At 41.6% G+C, this 25,438-nt stretch overlaps 1 protein-coding gene across 1 annotated transcript in view; it reads left to right on the top strand.

The window, feature by feature from the left end:
- The window catches only part of LOC306941336 (nesprin-1-like), a 149,346-nt gene extending 144,737 nt beyond the window's left edge, over positions 1-4,609 (top strand). The window contains 3 exon segments of the mRNA XM_079526753.1: positions 48-140; positions 845-906; positions 2,964-4,609. Of these exon segments, the coding sequence (XP_079382879.1) occupies positions 48-140; positions 845-906; positions 2,964-3,237 (429 nt within the window). The 3' untranslated portion in view covers positions 3,238-4,609.
- Positions 4,610-25,438: the final 20,829 nt, after the last annotated feature.

The raw sequence follows: 25,438 nt of genomic DNA, 5'->3' as shown, positions 1-25,438 counted from the left end.
CACTTTACAGTTCAGTAGTATCATTTTCTACTGGGTTTATGTTGCAGGAGTCCCTACTTTCTCTTCCTGTTAACAAGTCCAATATCTCTCCATCAACTGGTCCAGTGACAGAAGGGGCACACCCAAGTCGCAGACGATCGGTAATGTATTCCATTGTATTGTCATGGAAGGGGTACAGCTATGTAGTTAACAAGTCCCAAGTTAGATGTCCTATCAACCAAATACCATGCAATATATAATTCTCCCTCTTTCCCAAATGCATGTGTATACCCTTTAGTGCTTAGATCCCCCCCTCCCCCTTTTTTTTTTAATGATCAACGCAAGTTGATTTCCCCTGGTCTCCCTTGTCAGTTGCTTGCCAACATGCCAGCTGATATTTTGCTCTCCCAACCACGTTTTTGGAAATGTTTTTGCTGCCCACACCATGTTGATCTGCATAGCCAAAAATGTACAAGAAAAACTGGCTTTTCTGTTTGCTATAGAATGATGACCAATTGATTTTTGTGACAATTTAATCGATAGATGAATTGATAGATTACATCATATGACCAATGATGCTAGAATCTTTTTTATTTTAATTTAAGTGTTGTTTTAATTATGTAAATTTGTTTTCACTGTTTTTAGCAGTTAGGTTTGAGAAGCCAGATTTCTTGGTTCTGACAGTATACCACCGTCATTGATTATGTTGCTGGTTGGTAATGTCCTCTCTCTATAGCTGAAGTTACTGCTATTTTTATGTTATTAGTTTGTTTGTTTTCCTCTCATCTGAAGCTTTGTCTTTATTTGCCCTGGACTGAAACATTCTTTCTTTCTTTTACCCCTCCCTGCTCATTACGTGGTACAGCCCCGGGGCAAAAGTAGTCAGGCCCACGCAGAGCGACTCCCTGAGAGCGGCCCTCGCCACAGGTACCTCTCTCCTGGACTCTAGAACCACAGGGAGGATTATGGAACCAAAGTCACAACAGAACCCCAACCTTTCAGTATTCCCTCTACTCATGAAACATCAGCATCACCCATAGTGGCTTTTACCCCAATCACAACTATAGAGACTATTGATCAACTAGCTAAACACAAATTAGTGATGTTTCACTTGTAGTAGGAGACTTAATGCTAAGAATAATAGTAGTTCTGATAACAGAGCTGTGTTGATTTTGATCCTCTTGCAATTGGATAACGTCCTGACATCAAGTCATACCCGCTGTTCCATGATCCTTCCTTTCTCTAGAGGCCATGTTACCAGCTATTAAAAGAGTGGGGAATGGCCTGTATCGGGCAGCTCCCCGTCTCCTTTAAGTGGAAATGTTTTATTTCTGTGCTTCCATTGCCCTGCTGCTCTCCCTTGCTGTTCTGAATGGCGTTGTCAAGTGCTATCATATAAGGTCATCATACACTTTTGCTTCCCACTTTTCTCAGATTAATCCTGTAGTTCTCTCCTTCGCCACTAGATGACACTATGTGATTCCTAATACTCTTTTCTCGGCCCCCTTTAGTCCTGTGTTTTGTATCATATCTGAGTCTCTGCATTGTTTCATTCTATGTACATAGTTTTAAAAAAAGCGGGATCTTGGTTGTTACATCCTTCCGTCCATTTGTTTTTTGTCTGCACTGTTTTCCTTTCGCAAACCTCACCTGCCTCTGTCCCTCCATTATTTCTGAAGGCACTGTCTGTGATATATGTAATAACCCAGTACACCATGTACGTACATGTGGCGAGTCGTGACCTTGGTGTGGTATACAAGCAATTACTGTAGGTTGTTTGTTTCCTTTTGTATGTGACGCAGTGAGCATTGCATTCCCCTTAATACGCCAGTTCATACTAATTGGCTGCGGAAATTGAAATCTACCAAAGACGGCATGGTTGCCAAGGAGATTAAATGTTTTCTTGCGTGGGCCACCTGAAGGAGTGGTATCACGGACGCACACACACACACACACACACACACACTGACTGACTGAGCTCGTGCACAGTGGACATGCTTGAAAAGGAAGGGATGTCCGCACACCGTTTCTCTGCTCCCAGGAAAATTCTTTAATGAACAACGTTTCGACCCTTGTGGGTCTTCGTCAGGTACTGCTTCTCATACAGTACTTGAAGGCATCAGTCATTATGAATGTAGAAGGACTAAGTCAATTTGTCCTGTTACACTGTGTACATTTGGAGGGATCTGAGCAGGCCTGTGGGCCTGTCTTCAGCCCAGATAGGTTGAGTGAGAGTAGGAACATGGTGTTCCTTCTCCTGCCTCCTCTTGGCTCCCACATGGGAGTCTCTGGGGAGGCATTTGGCACGCCTCTTTTAGCTTGGAATGAGATGTGACATTGAACTCTCACACACTCCACTCTGAAGCCAGAGCATCTTCATCCTCAGTGAGGAAGAGAAAAAACAGCTAACTAGTAGTACACTTTCTGATACTAATATATAGTGTTTATTGGTGTGTGTGTCTCTGTACATGTATATATGTATGTACGTATGTGTGTCCGGCACTGTATGCATGTGAATGTGCGTGCAGTAGTCTTCTTGTGTTTCTGTTACTCTTAACTACTCGTGTTAAGTATTGTAACTATCTTTTACCTGAATATAGGGGTACATGTTCTGTATTTCCGTATGTCTAGCTCTCCTTCCTGCTGTGTTTGAATTCCAATGTTTCTATCCACCAGACTGAGTCTAAAGGTATTGGCAAATGATTCACGTTCTTTGTTTTATCCTACACGGAGTAACAGATAGCTGGTGTTAAATCTGGAATTCAGATTGTGGGTTTGGGGCTGTCCGTCAAAGAAAAACAACACTAATTTGACTTTCCTGCCATTGTCTAAACATCCTGCCACTCATTGTAGTGCCTTACATGGTGAACACCACTCATTTGGAACCGAACTTGGGTAAAACAAAGTATTTGCCAATGATATATGACCCAGGTCGGTTTTGTGTGTATGCGCTTGATTTAACTCCTGTCTCCATCTCCCTGCAGTCTGAGCAGATCGTCAGGGGGCGTTGGCTGCGCTTCCTCCCGTTCTGACCTCCCAGACGGCCTCTCCTCCTCCTCCGCCCCATCGAAGGGCCAGTCCTTCCTGCTGCGTGTCCTCCGGGCCGCGCTTCCCGTCCAGCTGCTGCTCCTGCTCCTGATCGGCCTGGCCTGCCTGGTGCCCATGACAGAAGAGGACTATAGCTGCCACCATGCCAACAACTTTGCCCGCTCCTTCCATCCCATGCTGCGCTACACCAATGGACCTCCGCCTATATGAGGGACAGTTTACTGAGCTATACCCGCTGCTTTGCCAAGGACTCCACTGAGTCGTATGAATGTTTCCACTCTTGCCCCCCACCCACTACCTGGCTCTACAACAAGAGACTCTGTTCCTCTCGTTGTGGAAGGACACTTGTATAAAGTGAGTCTAGTGGTGATAGCGAGACCCGTGTCTGATGCTGTCAGATTTCCCTACTAACAAGAAATGCACTGTTCTGAAGTCTTTCAAAAAAGATCTCCAGGGTCAACGGACCTTTTCCTTGGACAACCCCCAACCCCACCCAGTGATAATCTGATGTGTTTTTATCCTTTCTAACTTAAAAAATGTGTACATTATTATTGAAAGTTTCTGATGAAACTTGTGTCATTGATGAAAAACAAAGCACTATTTATATACTGTATGTTGGGAGCCAAAGTCAGCCGAGCTGTTTGTCCACGCAAATTCAGTGCTGCTACTATTTATTTTGTGTTCAATCAGTTGGTAGATTGTTAGTATAGATGAACTTAAGGCACCACCTAGGGAGTGGCGTGTCATTCCTAGACTGTAAATTACCCAAATGATACCATCACAGCCGTATATGAAGAGTTTTGCTCCAAAGTGACATATTCACCATTTGAAAAATCATGACATCAGCTGTTATAAAATCAATGAATAGCACAATATTAAAATCCTTGATTGTGTTCTTTGAAGGTTAGTAACCAAAGTCCAATGAGTGATTGACTGAGTTGCCAATGAACTTGTATATCTCTACAATATATTTTAGAGGTATTGGTTGATGAAGCTATGACTTTTTCTTTGTTCCAAAATGGGCTTGTATGTAAGCATTTTGGATCTCTTCATATGTGAATAGAGCTAGAATCTGAAATCTATAGCACTGACTTGAGCACTGTTGAAGGTACTGCACTGAAGCCGTCCGACTGAGATGGCCCACTTGTTTTCCCCAAAAGCCAACGCTAGTATTCCTTTTTTATTTCAATATTTAATCATCTTGGGCATCTACAAAAGAAAGAAATCATGTATGCTCACTTGTTATCAGATTCAGTTGATTTGTATATTAATGTTTGAAATGCCTTTGAATATAAGCAGTTATTTTTTTACCTCTGTTTGAGCATGCACTTGAAAGTCCCTTGCTTTTGAGAAAACCAAACAATCACTCGTAGTGTTGAGTTAGCTGGACATGACATGAAATAGTGTGCTTTGTAATAATGTTGATTCTGACGTGATGGACAGACATCAGAATCACTGCGTTGTTCAAATGTACTCTGTAAAAAAATAATGAAATATGAAAATGGTTATTTATGTATGTACAGTTTGCTAACGCTAACATTCATGAAGAATACTCTTTGCATATAATAAAACATCAAATATACATGTCATCGTCTCCTTTATGAGAGATTAAAAGAATATGTACGGGGTAACAGGAACAAGGATGACATTTGGTGGATGCAGTAAGTGGTGGTGGCATGAGGCTGTGGGCAGTAAGTATGTAGGACTAGTAGCGTGACGACGAGTATAATAAACTGGAAGAAAAGTAACGAGTGTGTGTTCTGGTCCTGTTGATTGAGCAGCTCAATCAACAGGACCAGAACACACCTGGGCTGGCTGCCAGGATCACATCCACCAATGGGGAGGCTGTCTGTGTCCTGTCATGTTTTCTCCTCTGTATTATCTGATTAACATCCGCGATAACACTTAAAAGCACTAAAGACACCTTTGATGCACAGCACCATTCAAATGCTCTGTACATGAACCCAAGGCCCCTTTGAAAAGTGACACCAAGAAGAACAACTTACAACCTAAAAATCACTGAGAGCTCAGTGGCACCCTTGTTAAGATGAAGTCCATGTGAGCCAGAGGTCGTGAGTTCAAATCGAGCTTAGTTCCTCCTACTTTCACTCTGCAGCATGTTTTGGAGAATAACATCCAGAAGAGAACTGGAAAGAGATGGAAAGCTGAGGAGATTCTCAGAGAGCATGGTGGCACTCTGTGATAAGCTGCTGTCTATGTGAGCCACAGGTCGTTGGTTCAAGTTCAGCCCATGGCCTCAGACGGCATACTATAGCATGCCGTTTTTCATCATTTTTGAGGATTTGAAAAAAAGACGAAAATCACTCCGAGACAATGGACTATAGCCCATTGTCTCGGAGTGATTTTCGTCTTTTTTTCAAATCCTCGTTTTTCATCATTTTTGACCATGGGCTATAGCCCATATCGGACAGCATACTATAGCACGCCGTTTATCTACATTTTTGAGGATTTGAAAAAAAGACGAAAATCACCCCGAGACAATGGACTATAGCCCATTGTCTCGGGGTGATTTTCGTCTTTTTTTCAAATCCTCGTTTTTCATCATTTTTGACTGTGGGCTATAGCCCATATCGGACGGCATAACTATAGCACGCCGTTTATCTACATTTTTGAGGATTTGAAAAAAAGACGAAAATCACTCCGAGACCATGGGCTATAGCCCATGGCCTCGGACTGCATACTATAGCATGCCGTTTTTCATCATTTTTGAGGATTTGAAAAAAAGACGAAAATCACTCCGAGACAATGGACTATAGCCCATTGTCTCGGAGTGATTTTCGTCTTTTTTCCAAATCCTCGTTTTTCATCATTTTTGACCATGGGCTATAGCCCATATCGGACGGCATACTATAGCATGCCGTTTTTCTACATTGTTGAGGATTTGAAAAAAAGACGAAAATCACTCAGAGACAATGTCTCGGAGTGATTTTCGTCTTTTTTTCAAATCCTCGTTTTTCAATTTTTGACCATGGGCTATAGCCCATATCGGACAGCATACTATAGCACGCCGTTTATCTACATTTTTGAGGATTTGAAAAAAAGACGAAAATCACCCGAGACAATGGACTATAGCCCATTGTCTCGGGGTGATTTTCGTCTTTTTTTCAAATCCTCGTTTTTCATCATTTTTGACCATGGGCTATAGCCTATATCGGACGGCATACTATAGCACGCCGTTTATCTACATTTTTGAGGATTTGAAAAAAAGACGAAAATCACCCCGAGACAATGAACTATAGCCCATTGTCTCGGGGTGATTTGTGTCTTTTTTTCAAATCCTCGTTTTTCATCAATTTTGACTGTGGGCTATAGCCCATATCGGACGGCATACTATAGCACGCCGTTTATCTACATTTTTGAGGATTTGAAAAAATGACGAAAATCACTCCGAGACAATGGACTATAGCCTATTGTCTCGGAGTGATTTTCGTCTTTTTTTCAAATCCTCGTTTTTCATCATTTTTGACCATGGGCTATAGCCCATATCGGACGGCATACTATAGCACGCCGTTTATCTACATTTTTGAGGATTTGAAAAAAAGACGAAATTATAAACCTATAAACCTTGAAGGTTTATAGGTCCTTCTCAGCCCAATCAACAGGACCAGAACACACCTGGGCTGGCTGCCAGGATCACATCCACCAATGGGGAGGCTGTCTGTGTCCTGTCATGGTTTCTCCTCTGTATTATCTGATTAACATCCACGATAACACTTAAAAGCACTAAAGACACCTTTGATGCACAGCACCATTCAAATGCTCTGTACATGAACCCAAGGCCCCTTTGAAAAGTGACACCAAGAAGAACAACTTACAACCTAAAAATCACTGAGAGCTCAGTGGCACCCTTGTTAAGATGAAGTCCATGTGAGCCAGAGGTCGTGAGTTCAAATCGAGCTTAGTTCCTCCTACTTTCACTCTGCAGCATGTTTTGGAGAATAACATCCAGAAGAGAACTGGAAAGAGATGGAAAGCTGAGGAGATTCTCAGAGAGCATGGTGGCACTCTGTGATAAGCTGCTGTCTATGTGAGCCACAGGTCGTTGGTTCAAGTTCAGCCCATGGCCTCACACGGCATACTATATCATGCCATTTTTCATCATTTTTGAGGATTTGAAAGAATGACGGAAATCACTCCGAGACCATGGGCTATAGCCCATGGCCTCGGACGGCATACTATAGCACGCCGTTTATCTACATTTTTGAGGATTTGAAAAAAAGACGAAAATCACCCCGAGACAATGGACTATAGCCCATTGTCTCGGGGTGATTTTTGTCTTTTTTTCAAATCCTCGTTTTTCATCAATTTTGACTGTGGGCTATAGCCCATATCGGACGGCATACTATAGCACGCCGTTTATCTACATTTTTGAGGATTTGAAAAAAAGAGGAAAATCACTCCGAGACAATGGACTATAGCCCATTGTCTCGGAGTGATTTTCGTCTTTTTTTCAAATCCTCGTTTTTCATCGTTTTTGACCATGGGCTATAGCCCATATCGGACGGCATACTATAGCACGCCGTTTATCTACATTTTTGAGGATTTGAAAAAAAGACGAAAATCACCCCGAGACAATGGACTATAGCCCATTGTCTCGGGGTGATTTTTGTCTTTTTTTCAAATCCTCGTTTTTCATCAATTTTGACTGTGGGCTATAGCCCATATCGGACGGCATACTATAGCACGCCGTTTATCTACATTTTTGAGGATTTGAAAAAAAGACGAAAATCACTCCGAGACAATGGGCTATAGCCCATGGCCTCGGACGGCATATTATAGCATGCCATTTTTCATAATTTTTGAGGATTTGAAAAAAAGACGAAAATCACTCTCGGAGTGATTTTCGTCTTTTTTTCAAATCCTCGTTTTTCATCATTTTTGACCATGGGCTATAGCCCATATCGGACGGCATACTATAGCACGCCGTTTATCTACATTTTTGAGGATTTGAAAAAAAGACGAAAATCACCCACCCCGAGACAATGGACTATAGCCCATTGTCTCGGGGTGATTTTTGTCTTTTTTTCAAATCCTCGTTTTTCATCAATTTTGACTGTGGGCTATAGCCCATATCGGACGGCATACTATAGCACGCCGTTTATCTAAATTTTTGAGGATTTGAAAAAAAGACGAAAATCACTCCGAGACAATGGACTATAGCCCATTGTCTAGGAGTGATTTTCGTCTTTTTTTCAAATCCTCGTTTTTCATCATTTTTGACCATGGGCTATAGCCTATATCGGACGGCATACTATAGCACGCCGTTTATCTACATTTTTGAGGATTTGAAAAAAAGACGAAAATCACCCCGAGACAATGGACTATAGCCCATTGTCTCGGGGTGATTTGTGTCTTTTTTTCAAATCCTCGTTTTTCATCAATTTTGACTGTGGGCTATAGCCCATATCGGACGGCATACTATAGCACGCCGTTTATCTACATTTTTGAGGATTTGAAAAAATGACGAAAATCACTCCGAGACAATGGACTATAGCCCATTGTCTCGGAGTGATTTTCGTCTTTTTTTCAAATCCTCGTTTTTCATCATTTTTGACCATGGGCTATAGCCCATATCGGACGGCATACTATAGCACGCCGTTTATCTACATTTTTGAGGATTTGAAAAAAAGACGAAAATCACCCCGAGACAATGGACTATAGCCCATTGTCTCGGGGTGATTTTTGTCTTTTTTTCAAATCCTCGTTTTTCATCAATTTTGACTGTGGGCTATAGCCCATATCGGACGGCATACTATAGCACGCCGTTTATCTACATTTTTGAGGATTTGAAAAAAAGACGAAAATCACTCCGAGACAATGGGCTATAGCCCATGGCCTCGGACGGCATATTATAGCATGCCATTTTTCATAATTTTTGAGGATTTGAAAAAAAGACGAAAATCACTCTCGGAGTGATTTTCGTCTTTTTTTCAAATCCTCGTTTTTCATCATTTTTGACCATGGGCTATAGCCCATATCGGACGGCATACTATAGCACGCCGTTTATCTACATTTTTGAGGATTTGAAAAAAAGACGAAAATCACCCCGAGACAATGGACTATAGCCCATTGTCTCGGGGTGATTTTTGTCTTTTTTTCAAATCCTCGTTTTTCATCAATTTTGACTGTGGGCTATAGCCCATATCGGACGGCATACTATAGCACGCCGTTTATCTAAATTTTTGAGGATTTGAAAAAAAGACGAAAATCACTCCGAGACAATGGACTATAGCCCATTGTCTAGGAGTGATTTTCGTCTTTTTTTCAAATCCTCGTTTTTCATCATTTTTGACCATGGGCTATAGCCTATATCGGACGGCATACTATAGCACGCCGTTTATCTACATTTTTGAGGATTTGAAAAAAAGACGAAAATCACCCCGAGACAATGGACTATAGCCCATTGTCTCGGGGTGATTTGTGTCTTTTTTTCAAATCCTCGTTTTTCATCAATTTTGACTGTGGGCTATAGCCCATATCGGACGGCATACTATAGCACGCCGTTTATCTACATTTTTGAGGATTTGAAAAAATGACGAAAATCACTCCGAGACAATGGACTATAGCCCATTGTCTCGGAGTGATTTTCGTCTTTTTTTCAAATCCTCGTTTTTCATCATTTTTGACCATGGGCTATAGCCCATATAGGACGGCATACTATAGCACGCCGTTTATCTACATTTTTGAGGATTTGAAAAAAAGACGAAAATCACCCCGAGACAATGGACTATAGCCCATTGTCTCGGGGTGATTTTTGTCTTTTTTTCAAATCCTCGTTTCTCATCAATTTTGACTGTGGGCTATAGCCCATATCGGACGGCATACTATAGCACGCCGTTTATCTACATTTTTGAGGATTTGAAAAAAAGACGAAAATCACTCCGAGACAATGGGCTATAGCCCATGGCCTCGGACGGCATATTATAGCATGCCATTTTTCATAATTTTTGAGGATTTGAAAAAAAGACGAAAATCACTCTCGGAGTGATTTTCGTCTTTTTTTCAAATCCTCGTTTTTCATCATTTTTGACCATGGGCTATAGCCCATATCGGACGGCATACTATAGCACGCCGTTTATCTACATTTTTGAGGATTTGAAAAAAAGACGAAAATCACCCCGAGACAATGGACTATAGCCCATTGTCTCGGGGTGATTTTTGTCTTTTTTTCAAATCCTCGTTTTTCATCAATTTTGACTGTGGGCTATAGCCCATATCGGACGGCATACTATAGCACGCCGTTTATCTAAATTTTTGAGGATTTGAAAAAAAGACGAAAATCACTCCGAGACAATGGACTATAGCCCATTGTCTAGGAGTGATTTTCGTCTTTTTTTCAAATCCTCGTTTTTCATCATTTTTGACCATGGGCTATAGCCTATATCGGACGGCATACTATAGCACGCCGTTTATCTACATTTTTGAGGATTTGAAAAAAAGACGAAAATCACCCCGAGACAATGGACTATAGCCCATTGTCTCGGGGTGATTTGTGTCTTTTTTTCAAATCCTCGTTTTTCATCAATTTTGACTGTGGGCTATAGCCCATATCGGACGGCATACTATAGCACGCCGTTTATCTACATTTTTGAGGATTTGAAAAAATGACGAAAATCACTCCGAGACAATGGACTATAGCCCATTGTCTCGGAGTGATTTTCGTCTTTTTTTCAAATCCTCGTTTTTCATCATTTTTGACCATGGGCTATAGCCCATATCGGACGGCATACTATAGCACGCCGTTTATCTACATTTTTGAGGATTTGAAAAAAAGACGAAAATCACCCCGAGACAATGGACTATAGCCCATTGTCTCGGGGTGATTTTTGTCTTTTTTTCAAATCCTCGTTTCTCATCAATTTTGACTGTGGGCTATAGCCCATATCGGACGGCATACTATAGCACGCCGTTTATCTACATTTTTGAGGATTTGAAAAAAAGACGAAAATCACTCCGAGACAATGGGCTATAGCCCATGGCCTCGGACGGCATATTATAGCATGCCATTTTTCATAATTTTTGAGGATTTGAAAAAAAGACGAAAATCACTCCGAGACAATGGACTATAGCCCATTGTCTCGGAGTGATTTTCGTCTTTTTTTCAAATCCTCGTTTTTCATCATTTTTGACCATGGGCTATAGCCCATATCGGACGGCATACTATAGCACGCCGTTTATCTACATTTTTGAGGATTTGAAAAAAAGACGAAAATCACTCCGAGACAATGGACTATAGCCCATTGTCTCGGAGTGATTTTCGTCTTTTTTTCAAATCCTCGTTTTTCATCATTTTTGACCATGGGCTATAGCCCATATCGGACTGCATACTATGCATGCCGTTTTTTGAAAAGGATTTGAAAAAAGACGAAAGTCACTCCGAGACCTCGGACGGCATATGTTCAAGGTTGTCTTTATTTCTAAAACTATGAAACATTTCAAAGATTCCTTTTCAGGCAAACATGTCCACCGTAAGATGAACCTAAGTAGGTTTGAATGGGGTTTCTAGGTGTAAGTATGTAGGACTAGTAGCGTGACGACGAGTATAATAAACTGGAAGTAAAGTAACAAGTGTGTGTTCTGGTCCTGTTGATTGAGCAGAGCAGGACCTATAAACCTTGAAGGTTTATAGGTCCTTCTCAGCTCAATCAACAGGACCAGAACACACCTGGGCTGGCTGCCAGGATCACATACACCAATGGGGAGGCTGTCTGTGTCCTGTCATGGTTTCTCCTCTGTATTATCTGATTAACATCCGCGATAACACTTAAAAGCACTAAAGACACCTTTGATGCACAGCACCATTCAAATGCTCTGTACATGAACCCAAGGCCCCTTTGAAAAGTGACACCAAGAAGAACAACTTACAACCTAAAAATCACTGAGAGCTCAGTGGCACCCTTGTTAAGATGAAGTCCATGTGAGCCAGAGGTTGTGAGTTCAAATCCAGCTGAGTTCCTCCTACTTTCACTCTGCAGCATGTTTTGGAGAATAACATCCAGAAGAGAACTGGAAAGAGATGGAAAGCTGAGGAGATTCTCAGAGAGCATGGTGGCACTCTGTGATAAGCTGCTGTCTATGTGAGCCACAGGTCGTTGGTTCAAGTTCAGCCCATGGCCTCAGACGGCATACTATATCATGCCGTTTTTCATAATTTTTGAGGATTTGAAAGAATGACGGAAATCACTCCGAGACCATGGGCTATAGCCCATGGCCTCGGACGGCATACTATAGCATGCCATTTTTCGTCATTTTTGAGGATTTGAAAAAAAGACGAAAATCACCCCGAGACAATGGACTATAGCCCATTGTCTCGGGGTGATTTTTGTCTTTTTTTCAAATCCTTGTTTTTCATCAATTTTGACTGTGGGCTATAGCCCATATCGGACGGCATACTATAGCACGCCGTTTATCTACATTTTTGAGGATTTGAAAAAAAGACGAAAATCACTCCGAGACAATGGACTATAGCCCATTGTCTCGGAGTGATTTTCGTCTTTTTTTCAAATCCTCGTTTTTCATCATTTTTGACCATGGGCTATAGCCCATATCGGACGGCATACTATAGAACGCCGTTTATCTACATTTTTGAGGATTTGAAAAAAAGACGAAAATCACCCCGAGACAATGGACTATAGCCCATTGTCTCGGGGTGATTTTTGTCTTTTTTTCAAATCCTCGTTTTTCATCAATTTTGACTGTGGGCTATAGCCCATATCGGACGGCATACTATAGCACGCCGTTTATCAAAAATTTTGAGGATTTGAAAAAAAGACGAAAATCACTCCGAGACAATGGACTATAGCCCATTGTCTCGGAGTGATTTTCGTCTTTTTTTCAAATCCTCGTTTTTCATCATTTTTGACCATGGGCTATAGCCTATATCGGACGGCATACTATAGCACGCCGTTTATCTACATTTTTGAGGATTTGAAAAAAAGACGAAAATCACCCCGAGACAATGGACTATAGCCCATTGTCTCGGGGTGATTTGTGTCTTTTTTTCAAATCCTCGTTTTTCATCAATTTTGACTGTGGGCTATAGCCTATATCGGACGGCATACTATAGCACGCCGTTTATCTACATTTTTGAGGATTTGAAAAAATTACGAACATCACTCCGAGACAATGGACTATAGCCCATTGTCTCGGAGTGATTTTCGTCTTTTTTTCAAATCCTCGTTTTTCATCATTTTTGACCATGGGCTATAGCCCATATCGGACGGCATACTATAGCACGCCGTTTATCTACATTTTTGAGGATTTGAAAAAAAGACGAAATTATAAACCTAAAAACCTTGAAGGTTTATAGGTCCTTCTCAGCCCAATCAACAGGACCAGAACACACCTGGGCTGGCTGCCAGGATCACATCCACCAATGGGGAGGCTGTCTGTGTCCTGTCATGGTTTCTCCTCTGTATTATCTGATTAACATCCACGATAACACTTAAAAGCACTAAAGACACCTTTGATGCACAGCACCATTCAAATGCTCTGTACATGAACCCAAGGCCCCTTTGAAAAGTGACACCAAGAAGAACAACTTACAACCTAAAAATCACTGAGAGCTCAGTGGCACCCTTGTTAAGATGAAGTCCATGTGAGCCAGAGGTCGTGAGTTCAAATCGAGCTTAGTTCCTCCTACTTTCACTCTGCAGCATGTTTTGGAGAATAACATCCAGAAGAGAACTGGAAAGAGATGGAAAGCTGAGGAGATTCTCAGAGAGCATGGTGGCACTCTGTGATAAGCTGCTGTCTATGTGAGCCACAGGTCGTTGGTTCAAGTTCAGCCCATGGCCTCACACGGCATACTATATCATGCCATTTTTCATCATTTTTGAGGATTTGAAAGAATGACGGAAATCACTCTGAGACCATGGGCTATAGCCCATGGCCTCGGACGGCATACTATAGCACGCCGTTTATCTAAATTTTTGAGGATTTGAAAAAAAGACGAAAATCACTCCGAGACAATGGACTATAGCCCATTGTCTCGGAGTGATTTTCGTCTTTTTTTCAAATCCTCGTTTTTCATCATTTTTGACCATGGGCTATAGCCTATATCGGACGGCATACTATAGCACGCCGTTTATCTACATTTTTGAGGATTTGAAAAAAAGACGAAAATCACCCCGAGACAATGGACTATAGCCCATTGTCTCGGGGTGATTTGTGTCTTTTTTTCAAATCCTTGTTTTTCATCAATTTTGACTGTGGGCTATAGCCCATATCGGACGGCATACTATAGCACGCCGTTTATCTACATTTTTGAGGATTTGAAAAAAAGAGGAAAATCACTCCGAGACAATGGACTATAGCCCATTGTCTCGGAGTGATTTTCGTCTTTTTTTCAAATCCTCGTTTTTCATCATTTTTGACCATGGGCTATAGCCCATATCGGACGGCATACTATAGCACGCCGTTTATCTACATTTTTGAGGATTTGAAAAAAAGACGAAATTATAAACCTATAAACCTTGAAGGTTTATAGGTCCTTCTCAGCCCAATCAACAGGACCAGAACACACCTGGGCTGGCTGCCAGGATCACATCCACCAATGGGGAGGCTGTCTGTGTCCTGTCATGGTTTCTCCTCTGTATTATCTGATTAACATCCACGATAACACTTAAAAGCACTAAAGACACCTTTGATGCACAGCACCATTCAAATGCTCTGTACATGAACCCAAGGCCCCTTTGAAAAGTGACACCAAGAAGAACAACTTACAACCTAAAAATCACTGAGAGCTCAGTGGCACCCTTGTTAAGATGAAGTCCATGTGAGCCAGAGGTCGTGAGTTCAAATCGAGCTTAGTTCCTCCTACTTTCACTCTGCAGCATGTTTTGGAGAATAACATCCAGAAGAGAACTGGAAAGAGATGGAAAGCTGAGGAGATTCTCAGAGAGCATGGTGGGACTCTGTGATAAGCTGCTGTCTATGTGAGCCACAGGTCGTTGGTTCAAGTTCAGCCCATGGCCTCACACGGCATACTATATCATGCCGTTTTTCATAATTTTTGAGGATTTGAAAGAATGACGGAAATCACTCCGAGACCATGGGCTATAGCCCATGGCCTCGGACGGCATACTATAGCACGCCGTTTATCTACATTTTTGAGGATTTGAAAAAAAGACGAAAATCACCCCGAGACAATGGACTATAGCCCATTGTCTCGGGGTGATTTTTGTCTTTTTTCCAAATCCTCGTTTTTCATCGTTTTTGACCATGGGCTATAGCCCATATCGGACGGCATACTATAGCACGCCGTTTATCTACATTTTTGAGGATTTGAAAAAAAGACGAAAATCACCCCGAGACAATGGACTATAGCCCATTGTCTCGGGGTGATTTTTGTCTTTTTTTCAAATCCTCGTTTTTCATCAATTTTGACTGTGGGCTATAGCCCATATCGGACTGCATACTATGCATGCCGTTTTTTGAAAAGGATTTGAAAAAAGACGAAAGTCACTCCGAGACCTCGGACGGCATATGTTCAAGGTTGTCTTTATTTCTAAAACTATGAAACATTTCAAAGATTCCTTTTCAGGCAAACATGTCCACCGTAAGATGAACCTAAGTAGGTTTGAATGGGGTTTCTAGGTGTAAGTATGTAGGACTAGTAGCGTGACGACGAGTATAATAAACTGGAAGTAAAGTAACAAGTGTGTGTTCTGGTCCTGTTGATTGAGCAGAGCAGGACCTATAAACCTTGAAGGTTTATAGGTCCTTCTCAGCTCAATCAACAGGACCAGAACACACCTGGGCTGGCTGCCAGGATCACATACACCAATGGGGAGGCTGTCTGTGTCCTGTCATGGTTTCTCCTCTGTATTATCTGATTAACATCCGCGATAACACTTAAAAGCACTAAAGACACCTTTGATGCACAGCACCATTCAAATGCTCTGTACATGAACCCAAGGCCCCTTTGAAAAGTGACACCAAGAAGAACAACTTACAACCTAAAAATCACTGAGAGCTCAGTGGCACCCTTGTTAAGATGAAGTCCATGTGAGCCAGAGGTTGTGAGTTCAAATCCAGCTGAGTTCCTCCTACTTTCACTCTGCAGCATGTTTTGGAGAATAACATCCAGAAGAGAACTGGAAAGAGATGGAAAGCTGAGGAGATTCTCAGAGAGCATGGTGGCACTCTGTGATAAGCTGCTGTCTATGTGAGCCACAGGTCGTTGGTTCAAGTTCAGCCCATGGCCTCAGACGGCATACTATATCATGCCGTTTTTCATAATTTTTGAGGATTTGAAAGAATGACGGAAATCACTCCGAGACCATGGGCTATAGCCCATGGCCTCGGACGGCATACTATAGCATGCCATTTTTCGTCATTTTTGAGGATTTGAAAAAAAGACGAAAATCACCCCGAGACAATGGACTATAGCCCATTGTCTCGGGGTGATTTTTGTCTTTTTTTCAAATCCTTGTTTTTCATCAATTTTGACTGTGGGCTATAGCCCATATCGGACGGCATACTATAGCACGCCGTTTATCTACATTTTTGAGGATTTGAAAAAAAGACGAAAATCACTCCGAGACAATGGACTATAGCCCATTGTCTCGGAGTGATTTTCGTCTTTTTTTCAAATCCTCGTTTTTCATCATTTTTGACCATGGGCTATAGCCCATATCGGACGGCATACTATAGCACGCCGTTTATCTAAATTTTTGAGGATTTGAAAAAAAGACGAAAATCACCCCGAGACAATGGACTATAGCCCATTGTCTCGGGGTGATTTTTGTCTTTTTTTCAAATCCTCGTTTTTCATCAATTTTGACTGTGGGCTATAGCCCATATCGGACGGCATACTATAGCATGCCGTTTATCTAAATTTTTGAGGATTTGAAAAAAAGACGAAAATCACTCCGAGACAATGGACTATAGCCCATTGTCTCGGAGTGATTTTCGTCTTTTTTTCAAATCCTCGTTTTTCATCATTTTTGACCATGGGCTATAGCCTATATCGGACGGCATACTATAGCACGCCGTTTATCTACATTTTTGAGGATTTGAAAAAAAGACGAAAATCACCCCGAGACAATGGACTATAGCCCATTGTCTCGGGGTGATTTGTGTCTTTTTTTCAAATCCTCGTTTTTCATAAATTTTGACTGTGGGCTATAGCCCATATCGGACGGCATACTATAGCACGCCGTTTATCTACATTTTTGAGGATTTGAAAAAATGACGAAAATCACTCCGAGACAATGGACTATAGCCCATTGTCTCGGAGTGATTTTCGTCTTTTTTTCAAATCCTCGTTTTTCATCATTTTTGACCATGGGCTATAGCCCATATCGGACGGCATACTATAGCACGCCGTTTATCTACATTTTTGAGGATTTGAAAAAAAGACGAAATTATAAACCTATAAACCTTGAAGGTTTATAGGTCCTTCTCAGCCCAATCAACAGGACCAGAACACACCTGGGCTGGCTGCCAGGATCACATCCACCAATGGGGAGGCTGTCTGTGTCCTGTCATGGTTTCTCCTCTGTATTATCTGATTAACATCCACGATAACACTTAAAAGCACTAAAGACACCTTTGATGCACAGCACCATTCAAATGCTCTGTACATGAACCCAAGGCCCCTTTGAAAAGTGACACCAAGAAGAACAACTTACAACCTAAAAATCACTGAGAGCTCAGTGGCACCCTTGTTAAGATGAAGTCCATGTGAGCCAGAGGTTGTGAGTTCAAATCGAGCTTAGTTCCTCCTACTTTCACTCTGCAGCATGCCATGGGCTATAGCCCATGGCCTCGGACGGCATACTATAGCATGCCATTTTTCGTCATTTTTGAGGATTTGAAAAAAAGACGAAAATCACCCCGAGACAATGGACTATAGCCCATTGTCTCGGGGTGATTTTTGTCTTTTTTTCAAATCCTTGTTTTTCATCAATTTTGACTGTGGGCTATAGCCCATATCGGACGGCATACTATAGCACGCCGTTTATCTACATTTTTGAGGATTTGAAAAAAATACGAAAATCACTCCGAGACAATGGACTATAGCCCATTGTCTCGGAGTGATTTTCGTCTTTTTTTCAAATCCTCGTTTTTCATCATTTTTGACCATGGGCTATAGCCCATATCGGACGGCATACTATAGCACGCCGTTTATCTACATTTTTGAGGATTTGAAAAAAAGACGAAAATCACCCCGAGACAATGGACTATAGCCCATTGTCTCGGGGTGATTTTTGTCTTTTTTTCAAATCCTCGTTTTTCATCAATTTTGACTGTGGGCTATAGCCCATATCGGACGGCATACTATAGCACGCCGTTTATCTAAATTTTTGAGGATTTGAAAAAAAGACGAAAATCACTCCGAGACAATGGACTATAGCCCATTGTCTCGGAGTGATTTTCGTCTTTTTTTCAAATCCTCGTTTTTCATCATTTTTGACCATGGGCTATAGCCTATATCGGACGGCATACTATAGCACGCCGTTTATCTACATTTTTGAGGATTTGAAAAAAAGACGAAAATCACCCCGAGACAATGAACTATAGCCCATTGTCTCGGGGTGATTTGTGTCTTTTTTTCAAATCCTCGTTTTTCATCAATTTTGACTGTGGGCTATAGCCCATATCGGACGGCATACTATAGCACGCCGTTTATCTACATTTTTGAGGATTTGAAAAAATGACGAAAATCACTCCGAGACAATGGACTATAGCCCATTGTCTCGGAGTGATTTTCGTCTTTTTTTCAAATCCTCGTTTTTCATCATTTTTGACCATGGGCTATAGCCCATATCGGACGGCATACTATAGCACGCCGTTTATATACATTTTTGAGGATTTGAAAAAAAGACGAAATTATAAACCTATAAACCTTGAAGGTTTATAGGTCCTTCTCAGCCCAATCAACAGGACCAGAACACACCTGGGCTGGCTGCCAGGATCACATCCACCAATGGGGAGGCTGTCTGTGTCCTGTCATGGTTTCTCCTCTGTATTATCTGATTAACATCCACGATAACACTTAAAAGCACTAAAGACACCTTTGATGCACAGCACCATTCAAATGCTCTGTACATGAACCCAAGGCCCCTTTGAAAAGTGACACCAAGAAGAACAACTTACAACCTAAAAATCACTGAGAGCTCAGTGGCACCCTTGTTAAGATGAAGTCCATGTGAGCCAGAGGTCGTGAGTTCAAATCGAGCTTAGTTCCTCCTACTTTCACTCTGCAGCATGTTTTGGAGAATAACATCCAGAAGAGAACTGGAAAGAGATGGAAAGCTGAGGAGATTCTCAGAGAGCATGGTGGGACTCTGTGATAAGCTGCTGTCTATGTGAGCCACAGGTCGTTGGTTCAAGTTCAGCCCATGGCCTCACACGGCATACTATATCATGCCATTTTTCATCATTTTTGAGGATTTGAAAGAATGACGGAAATCATTCCGAGACCATGGGCTATAGCCCATGGCCTCGGACGGCATACTATAGCACGCCGTTTATCTACATTTTTGAGGATTTGAAAAAAAGACGAAAATCACCCCGAGACAATGGACTATAGCCCATTGTCTCGGGGTGATTTTTGTCTTTTTTTCAAATCCTCGTTTTTCATCAATTTTGACTGTGGGCTATAGCCCATATCGGACGGCATACTATAGCACGCCGTTTATCTACATTTTTGAGGATTTGAAAAAAAGAGGAAAATCACTCCGAGACAATGGACTATAGCCCATTGTCTCGGAGTGATTTTCGTCTTTTTTTCAAATCCTCGTTTTTCATCGTTTTTGACCATGGGCTATAGCCCATATCGGACGGCATACTATAGCACGCCGTTTATCTACATTTTTGAGGATTTGAAAAAAAGACGAAAATCACCCCGAGACAATGGACTATAGCCCATTGTCTCGGGGTGATTTTTGTCTTTTTTTCAAATCCTCGTTTTTCATCAATTTTGACTGTGGGCTATAGCCCATATCGGACGGCATACTATAGCACGCCGTTTATCTACATTTTTGAGGATTTGAAAAAAAGACGAAAATCACTCCGAGACAATGGGCTATAGCCCATGGCCTCGGACGGCATATTATAGCATGCCATTTTTCATAATTTTTGAGGATTTGAAAAAAAGACGAAAATCACTCCGAGACAATGGACTATAGCCCATTGTCTCGGAGTGATTTTCGTCTTTTTTTCAAATCCTCGTTTTTCATCATTTTTGACCATGGGCTATAGCCCATATCGGACGGCATACTATAGCACGCCGTTTATCTACATTTTTGAGGATTTGAAAAAAAGACGAAAATCACTCCGAGACAATGGACTATAGCCCATTGTCTCGGAGTGATTTTCGTCTTTTTTTCAAATCCTCGTTTTTCATCATTTTTGACCATGGGCTATAGCCCATATCGGACGGCATACTATAGCACACCGTTTATCTACATTTTTGAGGATTTGAAAAAAAGACGAAAATCACTCCGAGACAATGGGCTATAGCCCATGGCCTCGGACGGCATATTATAGCATGCCATTTTTCATAATTTTTGAGGATTTGAAAAAAAGACGAAAATCACTCCGAGACAATGGACTATAGCCCATTGTCTCGGAGTGATTTTCGTCTTTTTTTCAAATCCTCGTTTTTCATCATTTTTGACCATGGGCTATAGCCCATATCGGACGGCATACTATAGCACGCCGTTTATCTACATTTTTGAGGATTTTAAAAAAAGACGAAAATCACTCCGAGACAATGGACTATAGCCCATTGTCTCGGAGTGATTTTCGTCTTTTTTTCAAATCCTCGTTTTTCATCATTTTTGACCATGGGCTATAGCCCATATCGGACTGCATACTATGCATGCCGTTTTTTGAAAAGGATTTGAAAAAAGACGAAAGTAACTCCGAGACCTCGGACGGCATATGTTCAAGGTTGTCTTTATTTCTAAAACTATGAAACATTTCAAAGATTCCTTTTCAGGCAAACATGTCCACCGTAAGATGAACCTAAGTAGGTTTGAATGGGGTTTCTAGGTGTAAGTATGTAGGACTAGTAGCGTGACGACGAGTATAATAAACTGGAAGTAAAGTAACAAGTGTGTGTTCTGGTCCTGTTGATTGAGCAGAGCAGGACCTATAAACCTTGAAGGTTTATAGGTCCTTCTCAGCTAAATCAACAGGACCAGAACACACCTGGGCTGGCTGCCAGGATCACATACACCAATGGGGAGGCTGTCTGTGTCCTGTCATGGTTTCTCCTCTGTATTATCTGATTAACATCCGCGATAACACTTAAAAGCACTAAAGACACCTTTGATGCACAGCACCATTCAAATGCTCTGTACATGAACCCAAGGCCCCTTTGAAAAGTGACACCAAGAAGAACAACTTACAACCTAAAAATCACTGAGAGCTCAGTGGCACCCTTGTTAAGATGAAGTCCATGTGAGCCAGAGGTCGTGAGTTCAAATCGAGCTTAGTTCCTCCTACTTTCACTCTGCAGCATGTTTTGGAGAATAACATCCAGAAGAGAACTGGAAAGAGATGGAAAGCTGAGGAGATTCTCAGAGAGCATGGTGGCACTCTGTGATAAGCTGCTGTCTATGTGAGCCACAGGTCGTTGGTTCAAGTTCAGCCCATGGCCTCAGACGGCATACTATATCATGCCGTTTTTCATAATTTTTGAGGATTTGAAAGAATGACGGAAATCACTCCGAGACCATGGGCTATAGCCCATGGCCTCGGACGGCATACTATAGCATGCCATTTTTCGTCATTTTTGAGGATTTGAAAAAAAGACGAAAATCACCCCGAGACAATGGACTATAGCCCATTGTCTCGGGGTGATTTTTGTCTTTTTTTCAAATCCTTGTTTTTCATCAATTTTGACTGTGGGCTATAGCCCATATCGGACGGCATACTATAGCACGCCGTTTATCTACATTTTTGAGGATTTGAAAAAAAGACGAAAATCACTCCGAGACAATGGACTATAGCCCATTGTCTCGGAGTGATTTTCGTCTTTTTTTCAAATCCTCGTTTTTCATCATTTTTGACCATGGGCTATAGCCCATATCGGACGGCATACTATAGCACGCCGTTTATCTACATTTTTGAGGATTTGAAAAAAAGACGAAAATCACCCCGAGACAATGGACTATAGCCCATTGTCTCGGGGTGATTTGTGTCTTTTTTTCAAATCCTCGTTTTTCATCAATTTTGACTGTGGGCTATAGCCCATATCGGACGGCATACTATAGCACGCCGTTTATCTACATTTTTGAGGATTTGAAAAAATGACGAAAATCACTCCGAGACAATGGACTATAGCCCATTGTCTCGGAGTGATTTTCGTCTTTTTTTCAAATCCTCGTTTTTCATCATTTTTGACCATGGGCTATAGCCCATATCGGACGGCATACTATAGCACGCCGTTTATCTACATTTTTGAGGATTTGAAAAAAAGACGAAATTATAAACCTATAAACCTTGAAGGTTTATAGGTCCTTCTCAGCCCAATCAACAGGACCAGAACACACCTGGGCTGGCTGCCAGGATCACATCCACCAATGGGGAGGCTGTCTGTGTCCTGTCATGGTTTCTCCTCTGTATTATCTGATTAACATCCACGATAACACTTAAAAGCACTAAAGACACCTTTGATGCACAGCACCATTCAAATGCTCTGTACATGAACCCAAGGCCCCTTTGAAAAGTGACACCAAGAAGAACAACTTACAACCTAAAAATCACTGAGAGCTCAGTGGCACCCTTGTTAAGATGAAGTCCATGTGAGCCAGAGGTCGTGAGTTCAAATCGAGCTTAGTTCCTCCTACTTTCACTCTGCAGCATGTTTTGGAGAATAACATCCAGAAGAGAACTGGAAAGAGATGGAAAGCTGAGGAGATTCTCAGAGAGCATGGTGGCACTCTGTGATAAGCTGCTGTCTATGTGAGCCACAGGTCGTTGGTTCAAGTTCAGCCCATGGCCTCACACGGCATACTATATCATGCCATTTTTCATAATTTTTGAGGATTTGAAAGAATGACGGAAATCACTCCGAGACCATGGGCTATAGCCCATGGCCTCGGACGGCATACTATAGCACGCCGTTTATCTACATTTTTGAGGATTTGAAAAAAAGACGAAAATCACCCCGAGACAATGGACTATAGCCCATTGTCTCGGGGTGATTTTTGTCTTTTTTTCAAATCCTCGTTTTTCATCAATTTTGACTGTGGGCTATAGCCCATATCGGACGGCATACTATAGCACGCCGTTTATCTACATTTTTGAGGATTTGAAAAAAAGAGGAAAATCACTCCGAGACAATGGACTATAGCCCATTGTCTCGGAGTGATTTTCGTCTTTTTTTCAAATCCTCGTTTTTCATCGTTTTTGACCATGGGCTATAGCCCATATCGGACGGCATACTATAGCACGCCGTTTATCTACATTTTTGAGGATTTGAAAAAAAGACGAAAATCACTCCGAGACAATGGGCTATAGCCCATGGCCTCGGACGGCATATTATAGCATGCCATTTTTCATAATTTTTGAGGATTTGAAAAAAAGACGAAAATCACTCCGAGACAATGGACTATAGCCCATTGTCTCGGAGTGATTTTCGTCTTTTTTTCAAATCCTCGTTTTTCATCATTTTTGACCATGGGCTATAGCCCATATCGGACGGCATACTATAGCACGCCGTTTATCTACATTTTTGAGGATTTGAAAAAAAGACGAAAATCACTCCGAGACAATGGACTATAGCCCATTGTCTCGGAGTGATTTTCGTCTTTTTTTCAAATCCTCGTTTTTCATCATTTTTGACCATGGGCTATAGCCCATATCGGACTGCATACTATGCATGCCGTTTTTTGAAAAGGATTTGAAAAAAGACGAAAGTCACTCCGAGACCTCGGACGGCATATGTTCAAGGTTGTCTTTATTTCTAAAACTATGAAACATTTCAAAGATTCCTTTTCAGGCAAACATGTCCACCGTAAGATGAACCTAAGTAGGTTTGAATGGGGTTTCTAGGTGTAAGTATGTAGGACTAGTAGCGTGACGACGAGTATAATAAACTGGAAGTAAAGTAACAAGTGTGTGTTCTGGTCCTGTTGATTGAGCAGAGCAGGACCTATAAACCTTGAAGGTTTATAGGTCCTTCTCAGCTCAATCAACAGGACCAGAACACACCTGGGCTGGCTGCCAGGATCACATACACCAATGGGGAGGCTGTCTGTGTCCTGTCATGGTTTCTCCTCTGTATTATCTGATTAACATCCGCGATAACACTTAAAAGCACTAAAGACACCTTTGATGCACAGCACCATTCAAATGCTCTGTACATGAACCCAAGGCCCCTTTGAAAAGTGACACCAAGAAGAACAACTTACAACCTAAAAATCACTGAGAGCTCAGTGGCACCCTTGTTAAGATGAAGTCCATGTGAGCCAGAGGTCGTGAGTTCAAATCGAGCTTAGTTCCTCCTACTTTCACTCTGCAGCATGTTTTGGAGAATAACATCCAGAAGAGAACTGGAAAGAGATGGAAAGCTGAGGAGATTCTCAGAGAGCATGGTGGCACTCTGTGATAAGCTGCTGTCTATGTGAGCCACAGGTCGTTGGTTCAAGTTCAGCCCATGGCCTCACACGGCATACTATATCATGCCATTTTTCATAATTTTTGAGGATTTGAAAGAATGACGGAAATCACTCCGAGACCATGGGCTATAGCCCATGGCCTCGGACGGCATACTATAGCACGCCGTTTATCTACATTTTTGAGGATTTGAAAAAAAGACGAAAATCACCCCGAGACAATGGACTATAGCCCATTGTCTCGGGGTGATTTTTGTCTTTTTTTCAAATCCTCGTTTTTCATCAATTTTGACTGTGGGCTATAGCCCATATCGGACGGCATACTATAGCACGCCGTTTATCTACATTTTTGAGGATTTGAAAAAAAGAGGAAAATCACTCCGAGACAATGGACTATAGCCCATTGTCTCGGAGTGATTTTCGTCTTTTTTTCAAATCCTCGTTTTTCATCGTTTTTGACCATGGGCTATAGCCCATATCGGACGGCATACTATAGCACGCCGTTTATCTACATTTTTGAGGATTTGAAAAAAAGACGAAAATCACTCCGAGACAATGGGCTATAGCCCATGGCCTCGGACGGCATATTATAGCATGCCATTTTTCATAATTTTTGAGGATTTGAAAAAAAGACGAAAATCACTCCGAGACAATGGACTATAGCCCATTGTCTCGGAGTGATTTTCGTCTTTTTTTCAAATCCTCGTTTTTCATCATTTTTGACCATGGGCTATAGCCCATATCGGACGGCATACTATAGCACGCCGTTTATCTACATTTTTGAGGATTTGAAAAAAAGACGAAAATCACTC

This window comes from Electrona antarctica (assembly GCF_951216825.1).
Source record: "Electrona antarctica genome assembly, chromosome: 17".
NCBI lineage: Eukaryota > Metazoa > Chordata > Actinopteri > Myctophiformes > Myctophidae > Electrona > Electrona antarctica.
The sequence above is the reverse complement of the archived record's forward strand: the minus strand, read 5'-3'. Positions and strand labels throughout refer to the sequence as shown.